The 15,829-nt window shown below is 45.1% G+C and overlaps 1 protein-coding gene across 3 annotated transcripts in view; it reads left to right on the plus strand.

Annotated features, from left to right (window-relative positions):
* The window catches only part of IRAK1 (interleukin 1 receptor associated kinase 1), a 956,043-nt gene that overhangs the window by 671,594 nt on the left and 268,620 nt on the right, over positions 1-15,829 (plus strand). For all 3 annotated transcript variants that reach the window (XM_069645435.1, XM_069645436.1, XM_069645437.1), the window contains exon 9: positions 4,271-4,475. In XM_069645435.1, coding sequence (XP_069501536.1) covers positions 4,271-4,475 — 205 coding nt within the window. The remainder of the gene's footprint in view (positions 1-4,270; positions 4,476-15,829) is intronic.

A 15,829-nucleotide genomic window follows, 5' to 3' on the forward strand; every position in this document is an offset into this window, starting at 1 on the left:
CATGAGAAGAACAGCCTGGCTCCGGCAACAATATGTAATCTGGATGTCCAGGAGCGCATCCAAGATCTACCGTTGAAGGGGGGGACCTCCTCCACTCCTCTACGGATGAAGAGCTGGACAAAAAGAAAAACGGCTTACAAACAGCAAAGTCTCTATCCATTCTTACAAACACCACACCCAAATCGTACACCCAATCTCAGCAGCGCTTGGAAAAGGGTCGTACAAATGGAGGGTTCCGCGGCTTCCAGGAACGCAGATCCAGGCAGCCGGACTGCTCGCCGTCTCAGAACTGGCACAAAAAACGGGGGCAGTGGGAGTAAGGGCTTTTTCCTGTCCCCCTACTCGGCGTCAGCCTCCTAGGGAAAGAAGGCATGACATGCCCCTTCGGGTCCACGTGTCTCCGGTGGGAGGGCAGGCTTGCTCTCAATGTACATTTCTGGTGCCAGAATTTCGTGGACCCCTGGATCCTCTCCGTAGGATCCACGGGGCACTTCCTTCCTATCCCAGCCTCTGCTCCCTCCTCCCCTCCACTCCCAGAGGTTGGGACAGCAACTCTTTTGGCGAGGATCCGGTCGCTCGTAGAGAGCCAGGCAGTGGAGGAAGTTCCAGCCTCCAGCAAGGTTTTGGCTTTTTACTGCAGGATTTTTCGCCATTCAGAAGAACCAGGCGGGCCTGAGAGTTGTGCTGGACCTTTCCACCCTCAGCGCCTCTCTACCCCTGAAAAAATTCAAGATGGTTACGTCGGCTTTTATAGCAGACACATTTGACAGGGGAGACTGGATGTGCTCCCTGGACCTGAAGGACACGTACCTACACGTCCCGATTTTGGCAGGCCCATCGTTCTTTCCTACGGTTCAGGATCGTGGGCTACCATTTTCGTTACAAAATCCTTCCATTTGGCCTCAACTCGGCACCCAGGGTCTTTACTAGACTCATGAACACCGTGGCGGCCCTCCTCACAACGCAGGGTCTCCACATCGACCCATACCTCAAGGACTGGCTCGTCCGGACTACATCTCTGGAAGCGGTTTGCCACTGTTCCCATGCCCTTATGAACACACTGCAAAATCTGGGCTTCTCGCTCAACCTCAAGAAGTCACAGCTGCAGCCTACACAAACTCTGACATTCTTGGGACACGTGCTCCGAGAGGGTCTTCCTGTCAGAGGACAGGATCTCGGCCATCAAGAAGGCCACCGCCCACTTCCTCAGCAGAGAGGTGACCTTGGCATGGTGGTACCAACATCTCCTGGGTCTACTGGCAGCGGTCTATTAGCCGTGCCACACACGACTAAGGATGAGTATTCAGCTGCACTTCACGGCCTCATGGAATCAGGAGCTGGGCTCTCAATCTGAGAGCATCAATGTTCCTCCATCTCTCCACCAGGACCTAACATGGTGGTCAATGGACTGCAACCTAGGGACGGGGCAAACCCTTTCGCCGCCCTCTCTGCAGGTCACCATCACCACAGACTCCTCGCTCGAAGGCTGGGGAGCCACCCTGGACGATCTCTCGGTCCACTGCACCTGGACTCGACGGGAGCAGGAATACCACATCAATTGGTTGTAGCTTAACACCATCTGGCTAGCGCTTAAAGCATTCCTACCACTTCTCAAGGGCAAGGTTGTCCTCATCCAGACAGACCACTCGACCAGCATGTACTACGTCAACAAGCAGGGAGGCACCAGATCCCCTACTTTGTGCAGACTGGTGATCAGCATGTGATCAGCATGTGACAATGGGCCCTGGAAAACGATATTTACCTCTCGGCAGTCCACCTCCCGGGGGAATCCAACCTGGAAGCGGACAGGCTCAGCAGGCTGGGAGCGGACAATTAAGAGTGGCAGCTAAACTACCTAGTTATTCAGGAGGTCTTCAACAGGTGGGGTCACCCCCATGTGAATCTCTTTGCCACCTGGCACAACAAGAATTGTCCCCAGTTCGCATCCTAGCAAGGTCAGGGCCCCGGCTCACAGGATGACACATTTCACCTCCAGTGGACCGGCATGAAAGCCTACACCTTTCCGTCCACTCCTCTGATCCACAGGGTAATTTGCAAGATCAAGGAGTCTGGCCGGCTCCTCATCATTCTGATAGCTCCATGGTGGCCGGCCAAGCCATGGTTCTCACGGAGGTGCCCCTGATACACCTTCCAGCGGGCCCACCACATCATCCACCCTGCACCAGGGAAACTAGCCCTCACAGCATGGTACCTGAGCAGGTAACGCTTCGTCACCTTAGCCTCTCACAGGCGATTCTGGAGATCATACAAGGCACCAGGAGCAAAGCCACCAGGGCTCAGTACAAAAGCAAATGGGCCAGATTCGGCCACTGGGCAGACTCCAAGGCAATTGACTCCTTGGCTTGTACTTTGGACGACACGCTCTCCTTCTCGGTGAACCTCGCTCATTCAGGCTTACAGGTGGAGACCTGCCGCACATACCTTGCAGCCATTGGGGCTTACAAGAACTGAGGAAGGCATTTTTTCCTCCTCTAACCCTATCGTCAAGAAACATCCGACTAGTCCTGCTAGGCTCTTCTGCCCGTCAAGAGACCGCACCATCAATACAGCCTTACTAGTCGGCCTTACCTCGGCCCATAATCAGCGAGATCCAAGCGCTGGTCACCTCTGAGCCATATACCACCTTTCACAAGGACAAGGTAGTCATGCGTACACACCTGGCATTTCTGCCCAAGGTTCCGTATGCTTTCCACCTGAACGAGGAAATGGTCCTTCCTATGTTTTTCCCAACCCTAAGGACAAAGAGTGCTGCACTGACTGGATGTCAGGCGTGCTCTGAAATTCTACTTGGACAGGACCAAGGGCTTCCGCAAATAGGACGCCCTGTTTGTCACTTTTGGAGGCTCAAGACCAGGCTGTCAAGCCTCCAAGGCTTCCATATGCCGCTGGATGGCCTCGGCCATCAAAGAAGCGTATGAGGGCCAGCACAAGCCGCTTCCGGCCAACATGCATGCCCACACGGTCATGGCCAAGGCAACGGCCATCGCATTCCAGCGCCATGTCCCTTGGCAAGTCATAAGTAGGGCGGCCACTTGGGCCTCTCATTTGGCTTTCTGCAGGCATTACTGTTTGGATGCCGGCTCTAGATCTGATGCGGCTTTCGGACAGGCGGTTCTCAGGAACCTATTTGCTTAAGGAGGGTCTCCTCTCCAGCCTGGGGCTATAATTGGTTGTAATCGCCCATACAGTATGGAGGAAAGGGAACGGGACGTAAGAGTAATTATAAGTTAGTCACTGCAGTGACTAACATACTCTTAGTCCATAGTCCCCTTTCCTCCATACGTCCCACCAACCTCCCCCCTAATAATACTGGTGTCATTAGGCAATGTTAAATCTATTGTCGACATGTCAATGCGGACTGAGGTAGTGGCGCCGGAGGGCGGAGTCGGGGCAGCGCATGCTCCCTTGGCCGCGCCCCCACGCGCCTCTAAATTTAAAGGGGAAGAAGGTTTTTTCTGGTGAAAAAGGTTCAGTCTCCCGTCCCTTGGAAGGGACGCCCATACAGTATGGAGGAAAGGGGACTATGGACTAAGAGTATGTTAGTCACTACGGTGAGTAACTTATAATTTATGCCCCTTGCCCACACACTTGCAATATGATATTGCTAGTCGGTGATTGCTTAGAAGCTGTTGGCTGAACTTCCATGTGGTGGGATGCATAACTACTCTGGATGAGGACAAAACTGCAAACGACACATGCCCATTTAACGGTTCACTGTGATTTCGTTGCAAAAATAACAGACGTACTATTACAGAGTGCAAAAAATATTGCAAGAAAAAAGATCTAAATGCCCTTTGCAGTGCCCATTGGAAAAATAGCTAATTTTGGGGGTCAGGGGCTCCCCGCCCCACCTTACTTCTCCTACTCCTAAACTCTCCTAGTCTGCCTCCCCTCTATCCCAATTTTAACCTACTTTTTTTACACCTAAATTCCACACCTATCATTACGTTTTCTTTTCTTGATTTCAATTTTATGTCTGCTGTTAGGCATTTTTCACCCGCTCTATTATTTCTTGCAATATTTTTTCATCTTTGTAAATTCTTTATTTTTTTCTGCAATATTATTACTGGATACCCCATTTGACCACTGTACATTTTTAGCTTTAGAACAATTTTACTGCCCACTGCAAGGCTTTACCTCTCATCTTGGAACTATTGCGGACACAGCCATAAAAGTACTTCATTTAGTGCGTAAAGCAAAAAACCTTTTTTTTCTCCTCTGGTTGATGTTTTTACTTTGTCTCTGGCAGTTCAAACATCCTTTTGGATGAGCAACTGACTCCCAAGCTTGGGGATTTTGGCCTGGCTCGGTTCAGATTTACTCCGGCGGGTGCAGGTCAGAGAAGCACGGCCATGTGGACTAAAATGGTGCGTGGCACAATGGCATACCTGCCCGATGAATATGTGAAGATGGGAAAGCTGACATTGGAGCTGGACACCTACAGCTTTGGCGTGGTGAGTTATAACTTTGAGCAGTAGTTCACTTTTAAAATTATAACTGTCAGCTTGTGTGAGACCATGTGCCACAAATAATGGTACTTGATCATCAGACTATGCATTTCTGTCCAGGTCAGGGTACCGAGCATGGTGCAAAGTACAATTGTGTACACTTCTCCGTAACATGGTTGTGAATGTAGCAGTCTTACAGGTGGTGGTGGTGTAACTTTCATGGGACACTGGAAACGTGTCCATGAATTAACTCCTTTTTGTGCGTCAGAGTTTTAAGTATGGTATTAGTTCCAAAAAGACAGCTTTTATTTTCTTTCCTAAATTTAGTGCACTCTGGTGAAAATTGATCACAACTTGCATACAGGAGTTTAAAACGTGTAAACTCAGTATTTCTCTTCTCTGCCCAGCCAGCGTATGGTCTGTGCTTGCTTCATCACCCATGTCTTGATGTCCGCTGGATGACAAATGATTTTTCCTTGTTTGGCACATGATGGGTTGTTCCTTAATGGACCATTTTGTTCAGATAATTGAACAATGGGCAATTCCTCACTATCCGAGCATCAAAGACTACAAGATCAATCGACCACCATGTGATGCGTGGAATGTTGTTACAAAGTCTGCTTCTCTCCTCCTGATTTCACTTCCTGCTTCAGGGGTTTAAGGTAGTTCACAAAAGACGGAAGTTACATACATGCTTCAAATATAAGGAAGGGGTTTTTAGTTGGGCAGTCGGAAGTATGTACAATGTTAATAGTAAGAAACAACATATTGTATTCCTCCTTTACGACACTGAAAAACTTGGCTTGGTCAGGCTAAATTGTTGAAACCTGACTTCCCATTATAGATGTTCATAGTAGCTACAGTTATTGTCATGCCCCAGAAACAATATTCATGTTGGGCTGGCCTGCACAGCACCACACTTGCAATGCCCATTCAACTCTCCCAAAATGTGCCAGCCTTTATGAATCAGGACATTAGTATTGAAACCTTCTTCCTTTTCACATCCCACCCTACTCCTCAGTCTGCTAATTGGATACATAGGGTTAAAAGGAGCATTTTGAGTTGCTATTGATTAGTTGCATCAGTGGAGTGGCCTGTATGCCATGCATACCCTCTAACAGCATTTTGGTTGGAACTTTATATTATTAATGTTCATGTCCCCTTCTCTGCTAGACAGGTCATAGCATGGATGGGTGCTACCAATCTAGCACTACACTAGTCCCATGATTTTTCTTTTTTTTGCTGACCTGAAACCCTGAGAAATGCCCCTGCTCAACTCCCCAGCCCCCCTGAGTGTCTCGTACTTGCCTTATTCAAGAAGCAGACATTCAATTTTTGATTGTCCTCGATGCAAATGTCTATCCATGGAACCACCACTCATTGAATACTAGACTCATTACTCACAATAAAGGGACCGCCCTTGTTAAAGCAGAGTTTGCTTTTTAGAATTATATCTTGCCACTTTTCTGGCTCTCCTGAACTTTCTGCTGGATTACATGTTTTTATGTTTAGTTTGTTTGCGTGTTAGGTGCTTGTACAGTAAATTAATTCTGTTTCAAAGCACCCACAGGGCAACAGGGAGGGGCATGGGAATTGCAATAAAATTAAATTAAACAAACAATACAGTGAAGGAAAGGGACTAAACCTACTATGCCTTGTGAGTATTCAGAACGTGCAAGTGTAGCAAAGGAAGAGGGCAGTAGGGTAGGTACTGGGTTGTTCCCCTTACTCTGTTTAGCTAAACGCTTTACACACAGGAAGTTGGTGCCAGAGGAATGAAAAGCTCTAGAAGGAGAGTATTTTGAATGAGAGAGTTACATATCGAGTAGTCCCCGGCCCCAGACAGCCTTGTGGATGATGCAGAGGGATTTGAATTGTCCCTGCAGCAACCAGGCGCCAGTGGATATTTTGTAGGGCAGGAGAGATGCAATCCCTGGTTTCACTGCTCTATTCTGGATTAGCTGAAGGGGTCGCAGAGTAGAGGAAGGTAGATGCAGGTGGAGGCTATTGCAATAGTCAAGGCTAGAGAAAACCAGTGCTCGGGTAACATTGGGCTTCTGGGGGAAAGTGAGAAAAGGGAGAATTCCTTTGAGAAGGAAGTGTTGAAAGTGGGATTTCTTAGCAATGTCCTGAGTGTGAGGGAGGAAGGAGGTAGCGAGAGGAGTCGCAGTGACTCCAAGGTTTCTGGCTTCAGGTGAAGAAGCAGGGGGACAGCCCATAGATCAAGGCCAGAGAGAAGGGAAGAGGGAAGGAGCAGGCATTCCAATCAGAAGGATCTCAGTTTTGCTGGCATTGAGTCAGAGATCGTTGGTGTGCACCAGGCCTGGATGGCAGATAAGCAGTCGGGGGATGAAGGAAGGTGCGATTGAGTCAGCAGGAAGTCTGAAAAAGAATTGAGTGTCATCTACATAACACTGGGAGTTGGGGGAGGAGATGAGTGTAAGCTAAGCAAGGTAGATGTTAAAGAGCCAGGGGGAAAGTATAAATCCCTGGGGGACACCACTGGTGGAGAAGGAAGTACGAGAGGAGAAGGTGCCAAGATGACTTGGGAAGAGCGGTCAGTTAGAAAGGTAGTCAGCCATTCCAGTGCTCGTTTCGAGATGCCTAGGGTATCGTGGAGCCTCTGTATGAGGATGCAATGGTTGACCATGTCAAAGGCAGAGGAGAGATAAAGTAGGAGAAGGACAGCAGGGGAGTTGGAGTCCATGGATGCAAGCAGTTCTTCATGGGTGTTCAGAAGAGCAGTTTCTGTGCTTCTGGATGCTCGGAATCCAGATTGATGATCGTGGAGACCACCGACAAGTTCAGTGTGCGAGTTGAGTTGGGGCAAGGCGAGCTTCTCCATCAATTTCCACAGGAAGGGGGTGATTGAAATAGAGTGGTAGTTGGAGGGACGGGTGGGATCAGCTGAAGATTTGTTCAGGAGCAGGCACGCAAGGCAGTGCTCGGGGGAGGAGGGGAAAGGACCAGCGGTGAAAGAGTGGTTGCAGAAATCAGCGAGTGCTGCGACAAGATAGCCAATGTTGTCCTTGATGGTTCTGGAGGAGCAGGGGGGGAACCTGTTTGGAAGAAGCCTTCAAAGAGCAGACAACTTTGGTAACTTCAGATGTGACAGGGGTGAAGGAGGAGAAGGCGTAGGAGGAGGGCGAGTGGCCAAGGGAGGCAAGGAGGTGTGAGATGGGTTTGGTGGGTGAGTGGCAAGGGTGTTCATGATGTCCTGGGCTTTGGTGGCAAAGTGTCTGGCCAGTGCATTGCAGAGGGCATGGGAAGGAGGAGAGGGAGGAGGAGACTGTGGAAGGTTTAGCTTGCTTGCTCCCTGAAGATTTTGAAAAGTTCAGCCGAGTTATTGGATGCGCCAGATACTAGTGCCTGAATGTGGGCCCTTTTCCTGGCATCAAGGCAGAGTCTGTATTGCCTTTGGAGCAGGCGGCAGGACAGTTTGTCAGAGAGTGAACCTGAGGTTTGCCACTTCTGTTCCGCTGCTCTGCCCTTTCGTTTCAGGGCTGCAAGTTCGGAGTCATAACAGGTGTTACGCTTAGTGGTGGATTTCAGGCGGATCCTTGTGACTGGTGCGAGGATGTCAAGAGTATTGGTAATGGCAGAGTGAAGGTTGCTAAGAGCAGTCCGTGGTAGAGTCTGAGGTAGGGGGAAAGGGGAGATGAAGGTAGAACCTAAGGCAGCATCTTGCACTCTTTTCATTGGGCGGATGTACTTTTCTCTTGTGGCTATAGATGCTTGTACTGAAGTCCTTTTCCCATGGCAAACCTTTTCCTATGTGCAGTCCTTAGTCGCACATATGGCTATCAAGGCAGCAGTGCTATTTAAGCCCTTCTTGTTGGTCCCAGGATAATTCTGTCACACTGAAAGCCATTTGTTCAGTAAATTGGTGGCAACTGTGATTTAGCTTTGGCAGCACCCGGGTTGTAGTTCCTTCTACCGCAAAAGTAGATCGGAGCAAAGATATGGTAGCCTTTGGAGAGCTAATTATTTTTTTAAACCCTGCTCCTGGCCATGTGCTTTCTGAATATTCCTTTGTCTGTTTTGACCTTAAGGCACAGTCAGAATTGCCCATTTGCTGATGTGTGCACATCCTGAACCCTCAAATGTGGTTTAAATTGATGTAGACTTATTTAAAGTCCTCCAAACTTCCTAATCTACATGCAGTATGGCAGTGAATGTGTGTTTGGTGTTTTTTAGGGTCAGCCTCTTTGGTGACCTTTGTCTGCTGCCTGGATTAGGATTCGTCCCATGGGTGACTGCATTACCATTGGGATACCCTGTGCATTTCTAAGATCAGTTCCTGATGTCCTGCCTAAAGATTGCTGGAAAATGGGCTGCTGCTGAAGATATTTGACCATACTGGCTGGCCTCTCTTTTTTAATTGCATTACTGATGAAACACTTAATTGAAGGCATAATCTGATCTACTCCTGGGTTATTTAAAAGTGAGTCACATTTGGAATTTGAAGGCTCTAGTTATCGGTTAACAGTGTAGGGTCAGCTGCAGTCCCCTACTAGAAGAACAACCATTTCTGTGGTTGGATAATGGGTATATTCCACACCACTCAATTAGTAATAATTTCATGGTTGTACACATTCATAAATTAAAGTTGATACTATGGATTAGGTTAATTTAATTTGCAATTTGCAGTGAAACATAGCTCAGTCGGATCTGATCTGAAATGGATTCTTACCCTGTGCTGTGATTTTTAAAATGCACATTTATTTTTCTTATTTGCGACAACTAGCCAACAGAGGTGGTTCACACACTTGGCACTTCTTCTGGGCTACCTCAAAGAAAATGGCACCAGTGTGAGTCGTATAGTGTCGTTTGACAATGTAGGAACATATGAACGCAATTAGTAGGGTGAAAAACAAGCGTTGGGAGGGAGAAGCATAATAAATGGGGGCAAAAGAGTTTAAATAAGTCAACTTTTTCTTTAAGAACATAGATTATTACTACGGTTTTATGATGGCATTGGTTAATTGTTGGCATTACAATGCATCACCTGTGGTTGTCATATTAATTTACTTATTGCATTACATTGTGCTAGTCGCATACCATTTGTGCAAATGTTGATTAAATACAGTATGTGGTTTTGTAGTTAAAACGTTTTTTCATTGAGCTTTATGGGTTTGATTTAATTTATAGCATGTTGACACATATTGCCTTTGCCAAATGTGTTGAAACTCATTATCTTACCTTGCCCAGTACTTGTTATCAATGTTCTTGTTTTAAGATGACTAGTGCTCACAATTTATTTACTTGTTTCTTATATAGCGCTCCAAGCCCAAGGGCATCTGGGCTCTTTCTTAAAGATAATGTTACAATTGTTTCCATGGTTACATATATACAGCAGTCCCCAACAATAATAGTTTGTGAAGGAGTGATACATTGTTTACATAGTTGCATAGAGAAGTCCACAGATGACTAGTGAGAGTTCAATATGTAGAACAGACATGTGAGGGGTAAGTTAGTTACCCAAGCTTTGTGTAAAGAGGTAGGTTTTCAGTTGTTTACAGAATATCCAAAAGGATTCTTGGGCTCCAAGTTGGACAAGCAGGGTATTCCACTGCTTGCTAGCAATCGTAGGAAAGCTGCTGCCACCCACTTTTTGAAGCTTGAATCTCAGTGTGGCGAGGAGGTGCGTGTAGGCTGCTATTGTAGGCCTTGCAAGATGCATTTTTCATATTGTGTTTGATAGGTATGTGGAGGCCGCTCGGTGAAGACTTTTGTGTCAAGGTATGTTTTGAACATGATCCGTTCTTGTACCGGAAGCCAATGGATTTTGTCTCGTTGTGGTATGTGCGAATCTGAGGATGTTAAGTGCAGCTCCAAGTGCGTTATTTTGCAGAACCTGGAGTTTTCGGATGTTGTGGATCTTGGTGCCAGCATATAAGGCGTTACAGTAGTCTGGTCGGGACTAGGGCCCTGGCCAAAGTAGTACAGCTGTCGGGTGATAGGTTTACATGTGTAGGTTGTAGCTGATGTGGTAGCATTTACTTGTTTTGAGAGTGTGAGCCATGAGTTCAGGTAAAATTCCAGTGTTTTTACCTAATTAGAGACTTAGATGGTGTTACCATCAATGTTAAAGAATTTGAAAGCATAATTTAGTTTGGCAAGCCTGAGTTGAGAACCTATGTGGAAGAGCTCAATCTTATTGTTGTTCAAGCACAACCCGTGATGAGCCATCCATGCTTGAATGGTTAGGTAGATGGCATTGAGTGTGGCGATATCAGTAACATGGTCCCCAGTGATAGGTATGAGGATTTGGTTGTCCTCTGCGTAGTTAGTGTAGGTGACACCCAAATCATCAATATGGTCAAAAATGGGCTTAGTAAAGATGTTGTATAATGTTAAAGATGCACACGATCCTTGAGGTACTCCACATGAGACAACGGTAGGTGGTGCTTCAGCCTTGGGGGAGAAGACTCTCATTGTTCTGTCTGTTAGGAATAATTTGATCCATTGGGTGGTGTTAGGAGAGAAATGTGCTGCTGAGGTGAGGCCAGGTGTTTAAACAGATGTTGTGTCCACGAGATCGAATGCAGCCAAGAGGTCAAGGAGGAGAAGTAGGTCCAACTTCCCTCTTTCTTTAATGCCGTCCATTAAATCCAAGGGTGCTGTTTCCATCCTGTGTCTCCGGCGCAATCCTGACTGTCGTAACCCAAGTATATAATTAGATTCAAGATATTTCTGTATTTGAAGGTAGGCTACCCTGTCTAGAATTTTCGGTATGAAGGGTACTGTTATTGGGAAGTAGCTGGTAGGTATGTTTGAGTCGAGTGTAGTTTTTTTAGTAGGGGTAATACCCAGGCGTTCTTGAGGTCGGTGAGTACGCAATTGTTTTTAAATGAGGCTTTGATAAGATTTGTGATGAATGGAGTGAGTTGAGGGGCGCAGTCTTTAATGACTGTTGCCGGGCAAGGGTCACATTGGCTGGCACCTTGAGGGGTTTAGACTAGAGATGATTTGGAGGACTTCTGAGTTTGTGACCTTTGTAAATTCAAATTGTGGCACTTCATTGTTGGTTGGGGCTTTCGCGTGGTTACTGGAAGGTTCGGTAAGTTTAATTCGTTTTTTTTGCTTCAATTTTTGACTGAAGTAGTGTGATTTTTATCCTGGAGAGCATTCTGGATGTTCAGACACCAGTTTGCGTCCTTGTTGCAACTTTCCACTGGGGCAACAGGAGATCCTAGTTCTCTGAGGATTGACAACCGTTCCTTTGTTTTTGAGCTAGCCTTAGTGATTCTTACATTGTACAGCAAACTTTTTGTTAGGAGGACTTGTTGTTTGTATTCGAGGGTGGCTCTGTCAAATTCTTGTTTATTTGGTTCAGTAGGAGATTTTTTTCCAGTGGGATTCAGCTTTTCTCTTAGCATATCTTAATGCTTTTAATGTGGGAGTGAACCACCCATATATGTGGGCAGGTTATTTGGCTTTGTGTAAGGCAAGAGGGGGGTATTTTGTCTGTCTGCAAGTATAGTTTTGTTGTACTGTTTAGTCATTTGTGTCGGATCAGCGTTACCAGAGTTTTGTGTTACTAAGAAGGGTTGCATCAAGGGTAGTAGGTTATTGGCCATGATGTTTTGTTTGTTTCTTGACCGGGCAGCCGGGCCCCACTGTAGGAGGTTGGTGCGGCTAATCTTGGTATCAATATTGAATGTTAAACGATGGTGGTCAGAACATGGACAAGGAGAGTTCAAGGTAATGGTAGAATTGCAGTTGATATGCGCAAGCCAGTCTAGGGTACGGCCTTTTGCAAGTGTAGGATTCTGGATCTGGTGCCAGAGGCCGAGTGCTAACATAGTGTTAGCAAGGGATAGAGCGTTTCTGTCTAGTGGGTCATTAAAACCTAAGTTGAAGTCACCCAATATAATGGTTTGTGATTTGGAAAGCACAATAGTTTTATATGTGCTGCTACTGAAAAAAACAGGGTTGGATGTTCTATGTACTCCGACTCAACCTAGTCCATGAGGCGTAGATCCGTGTTTTTAAGTAATCCTTTAATGTTTTTGTGTAGAAAATTGATTACTACATCTAACCATGTTCTTTCCGTTATCACTTGTCTTTTTATGTTTAGTTTCTGGGTAATCTGGTTCGTGGAATGTTTTTATTGCTTCTTTAACGGTCACTGGTTTGTAGCCTCTTTGGGACAATATTTTCTGTTGCCTATTTAACTTCTTGTAGGTAGACCACTTCAACCAAATCCGTGCAAATTATTTTGGCATTTAGGAGATTGCCCTTGAAGATGTTTTTTTATGATAGATTTCAGATGATATAGGATGAAGTATCAAATTGACTTCTGTGGGCTTGTGATATATTATTTCATTCAAACTGTTCTGTTCCATATACATATCCAAATCTAGAAATGGAAAATGTCTTACTATAGTTTCATGTGAGAGAAATTCCATATTCCTTCTCTTTGTAGTTTAAGATACTCCAATCATTTTAGTACTTATTTTCAAATTATCCTGAATATATCTCTACTAATGACATTTAAATTTAAACATTTACATAACACTGATGGAGTAAATTTGGCTCCCATAGCAACACCATATTTCTGGCAGTGTGGAGCACCGTTGAATATAAAGATATTCTCTAAACTGAACTTCAGAAGTTCCTCAATCATTTCATTGTATAAGTAATGGGAAGCTGATCTTTCCATGAAAAAAATGATTGACCGTCTCAATTGCTAATTTATGACTGATGGAGGTGTATAGAGTGGAGACATCTAAAGTAATTAAACTGTAATCTTCATGTCATTTGATTTACCATAATACCTGAGTGGCATCTAGAGTATCTTAAAATCTTGCTTTTATAGCAGTGGATTGAAGTTTCGGTCACTAAATTGCAAAATTAGTTCCATAAGTGAACCAGTCTTTTACTGATTGGTCTACAAGGTAGAAAGTTATACATTTTTTAAGTGTTGGCAAAAGGAAATTGTTAAAGTTTAGGATGTTTCACAAAAGAGAATCCTTGTAATCCTCTGTAATAAGGTTTATGCAACACCAGTCTGATACTTATTACTTAAATTACTTTGTAGTTCCTTTGTTGGATTGGAGGGAGGATTCTCGTAATATGTTGTGTTCTGCTGACAACTCCTATCTAATATAGTGTCTGAAGTATCCATCACGATTGTCCCCTTTATCTGCTTCCTTTATTCAATAGAGGAATCTTGATTTTATATGTTTAATGCGTTACTTTAATGGTGATATTTCTAGTGAAAAGTACCCTTAAGCCCTTGGTTATAATACTTATGAAGGGATCTATACTGTTGTTTTCAGGTAGGACTTGAGTAAATAAAGATCATTTTTCAATTCAAATTCAATACCCAGATCATATGGACTGTCCATTTATTCAACAGGTCATTGTGTGGTTTCTCTACTGCATCTTCTATTCATAACATTGTGCAAATCAGCTATAGCTTTGTCATATTAGTATGTTTGAGTGCACCTAGTTACGTGCAAGATTATCCTAGAGTTTTTGAAAGAATTTCAATCTTAGGTTTACGTTTTCTAGTATATTTATATTGGTATATTGTGGGTATTAATTTTGCTGGTGGGAGCGAAAGAGAAACCTTTGAGTAGTTTGTCTTCCACAATACCTATTCCAGATGAAAAGATTACAAATTAACTTTGCTTTTTTTCTCATATCTGGGTCTTGAGGTTTGCTCTTGTTCCTTGATTTGTTTCTTTTATGGTTGTTTCTGTGACCTCTGATTTACACCCCCCCCCCCCACCTCTCTTGGGCTGTTTGTTGATGCATCTACTCCTTATTGATCTCAGAAAGAAACAGTTTTTCTTGCTTGTTGAACTGGTTGTTGGTTGCCTCTGTAGCACCTTTTTATTGCCTCTAAAAAAAAAACAAAAAGAATCACTAAGCGTATATGTAGGGTGCTCTGCTCTAGAGGTACCGGATTCACCACTACTGTTTACGGATTAAGCCTCAGAACCTTACTAGCTACCTCCAAGTAGTAGTGTTATATTGTGCACATTCACTTGATGCAAAATGTTTACATTCGAAATGGCACTTGCCACAAGCCAATGCAATACTTAAGCTTATGTATAGATTTGAAGCAGTTTGTTTATGTTCAGAATAGGCCTCATGCCCAGGCTGTTGTATTATGACATAGTAGAATGTAGGAGATATGTATAGGGAGCTCCTTGGTGAAGCACGGGCAGTTATAGCCGCTTGATTGTGGTGAGCGGCCTTTGGATGAACCTGAATAAAGAAGACGTATGGTAATGTTGATGTGGACTCTCCTCTTTCCAAGATATCACTTTTGGCGACAAGCTGGAGCTTGCTCCTCTTCCTATATTCAAGTTCGGATCTGAGGATTTTGTTGCTGCTTCTTGATTCTGTCTTCCAGTCCTGCAGGGGTGGACTGCTGACTTTGCCTCCATGGCATCTTAACAGAGAATTTTGAGCTGCTGCAGCCTCATCTGGGTGTTTTCAAAGTGCCACTGCTCTTAGCACCTGTTCCTGGTGCCCCATTCGGTTTGTTCCACTGCAGTACATGAGCACTGCCTCCACGATTTGCTTCCATTAAGAGTGAGCCCCGCCAGCCAGCCAGCCAGCTGAAGTTGCTAGTGAGCTCCCCTTCCCCTCAATCTTCTGTGACGTCTGGCGCCTTCCTCTGTCCTAGGAACGGGTCTTTGCTCCCTCCTGTGAGGTTCCCAGCTTGCTGCGTGTTTTCCCGCTGGAGAAGAGGAAAGGACCTCTCGGACTCTCATGCCAGACGTCGGATGCACACCGGGAAGTGCGTGTCCCACAATGACTTGCTGGCCCCTGAGTCTTCCCCTGGCCGCAGCAGTGAATGCAAAGGCTTTTTACTTCACTTGCATTGGCAGAAGTTCATATGCTGGGCCGAAGGTGATTGGAATTTGGCTTAGGATCACCCTGAGCAGTGAATGCCAGCACCTCACATTTTCAACAACCAGCCATCCTGGTTCTGTACATTTGTTTGCCTTTATGCATTATCGCTCTGGGCATTCTGCCGTGCAATTTGAATTTTTACAGTAACTGTAATTTTCTTTGTTTGTCTTGCTGTCTCCTTTGCAGTTTACATTTTTCTGTTCCTATTAATGTGGTTTTTACATGAACCTTACAGTGACAATAACTGATACCTTTGTTCAGCATTACAGAAATACTGAGTTTGTGCTGCTGCAATCCCTCATAATTCTGCCTTACAATTTCTCTTGGTGTATACATACATTTTTGGACTGTGCCTGGGGTAACAGTTTGTGTGTTCTGGTAACCTGCACTTTTACAGAAATGAGCACTCTCCATTTTCAGTATTTGCCCAAACCAGGGGGAACCCTTGATCAGGTAGGAGGTCTGGAAAGATGTTTTAGACT

The sequence above is a fragment of the Ambystoma mexicanum genome, chromosome 2p, assembly GCF_040938575.1.
Source record: "Ambystoma mexicanum isolate Mex_15411 chromosome 2p, UKY_AmexF1_1, whole genome shotgun sequence".
In the NCBI taxonomy this organism is placed as follows: Eukaryota; Metazoa; Chordata; class Amphibia; order Caudata; family Ambystomatidae; genus Ambystoma; species Ambystoma mexicanum.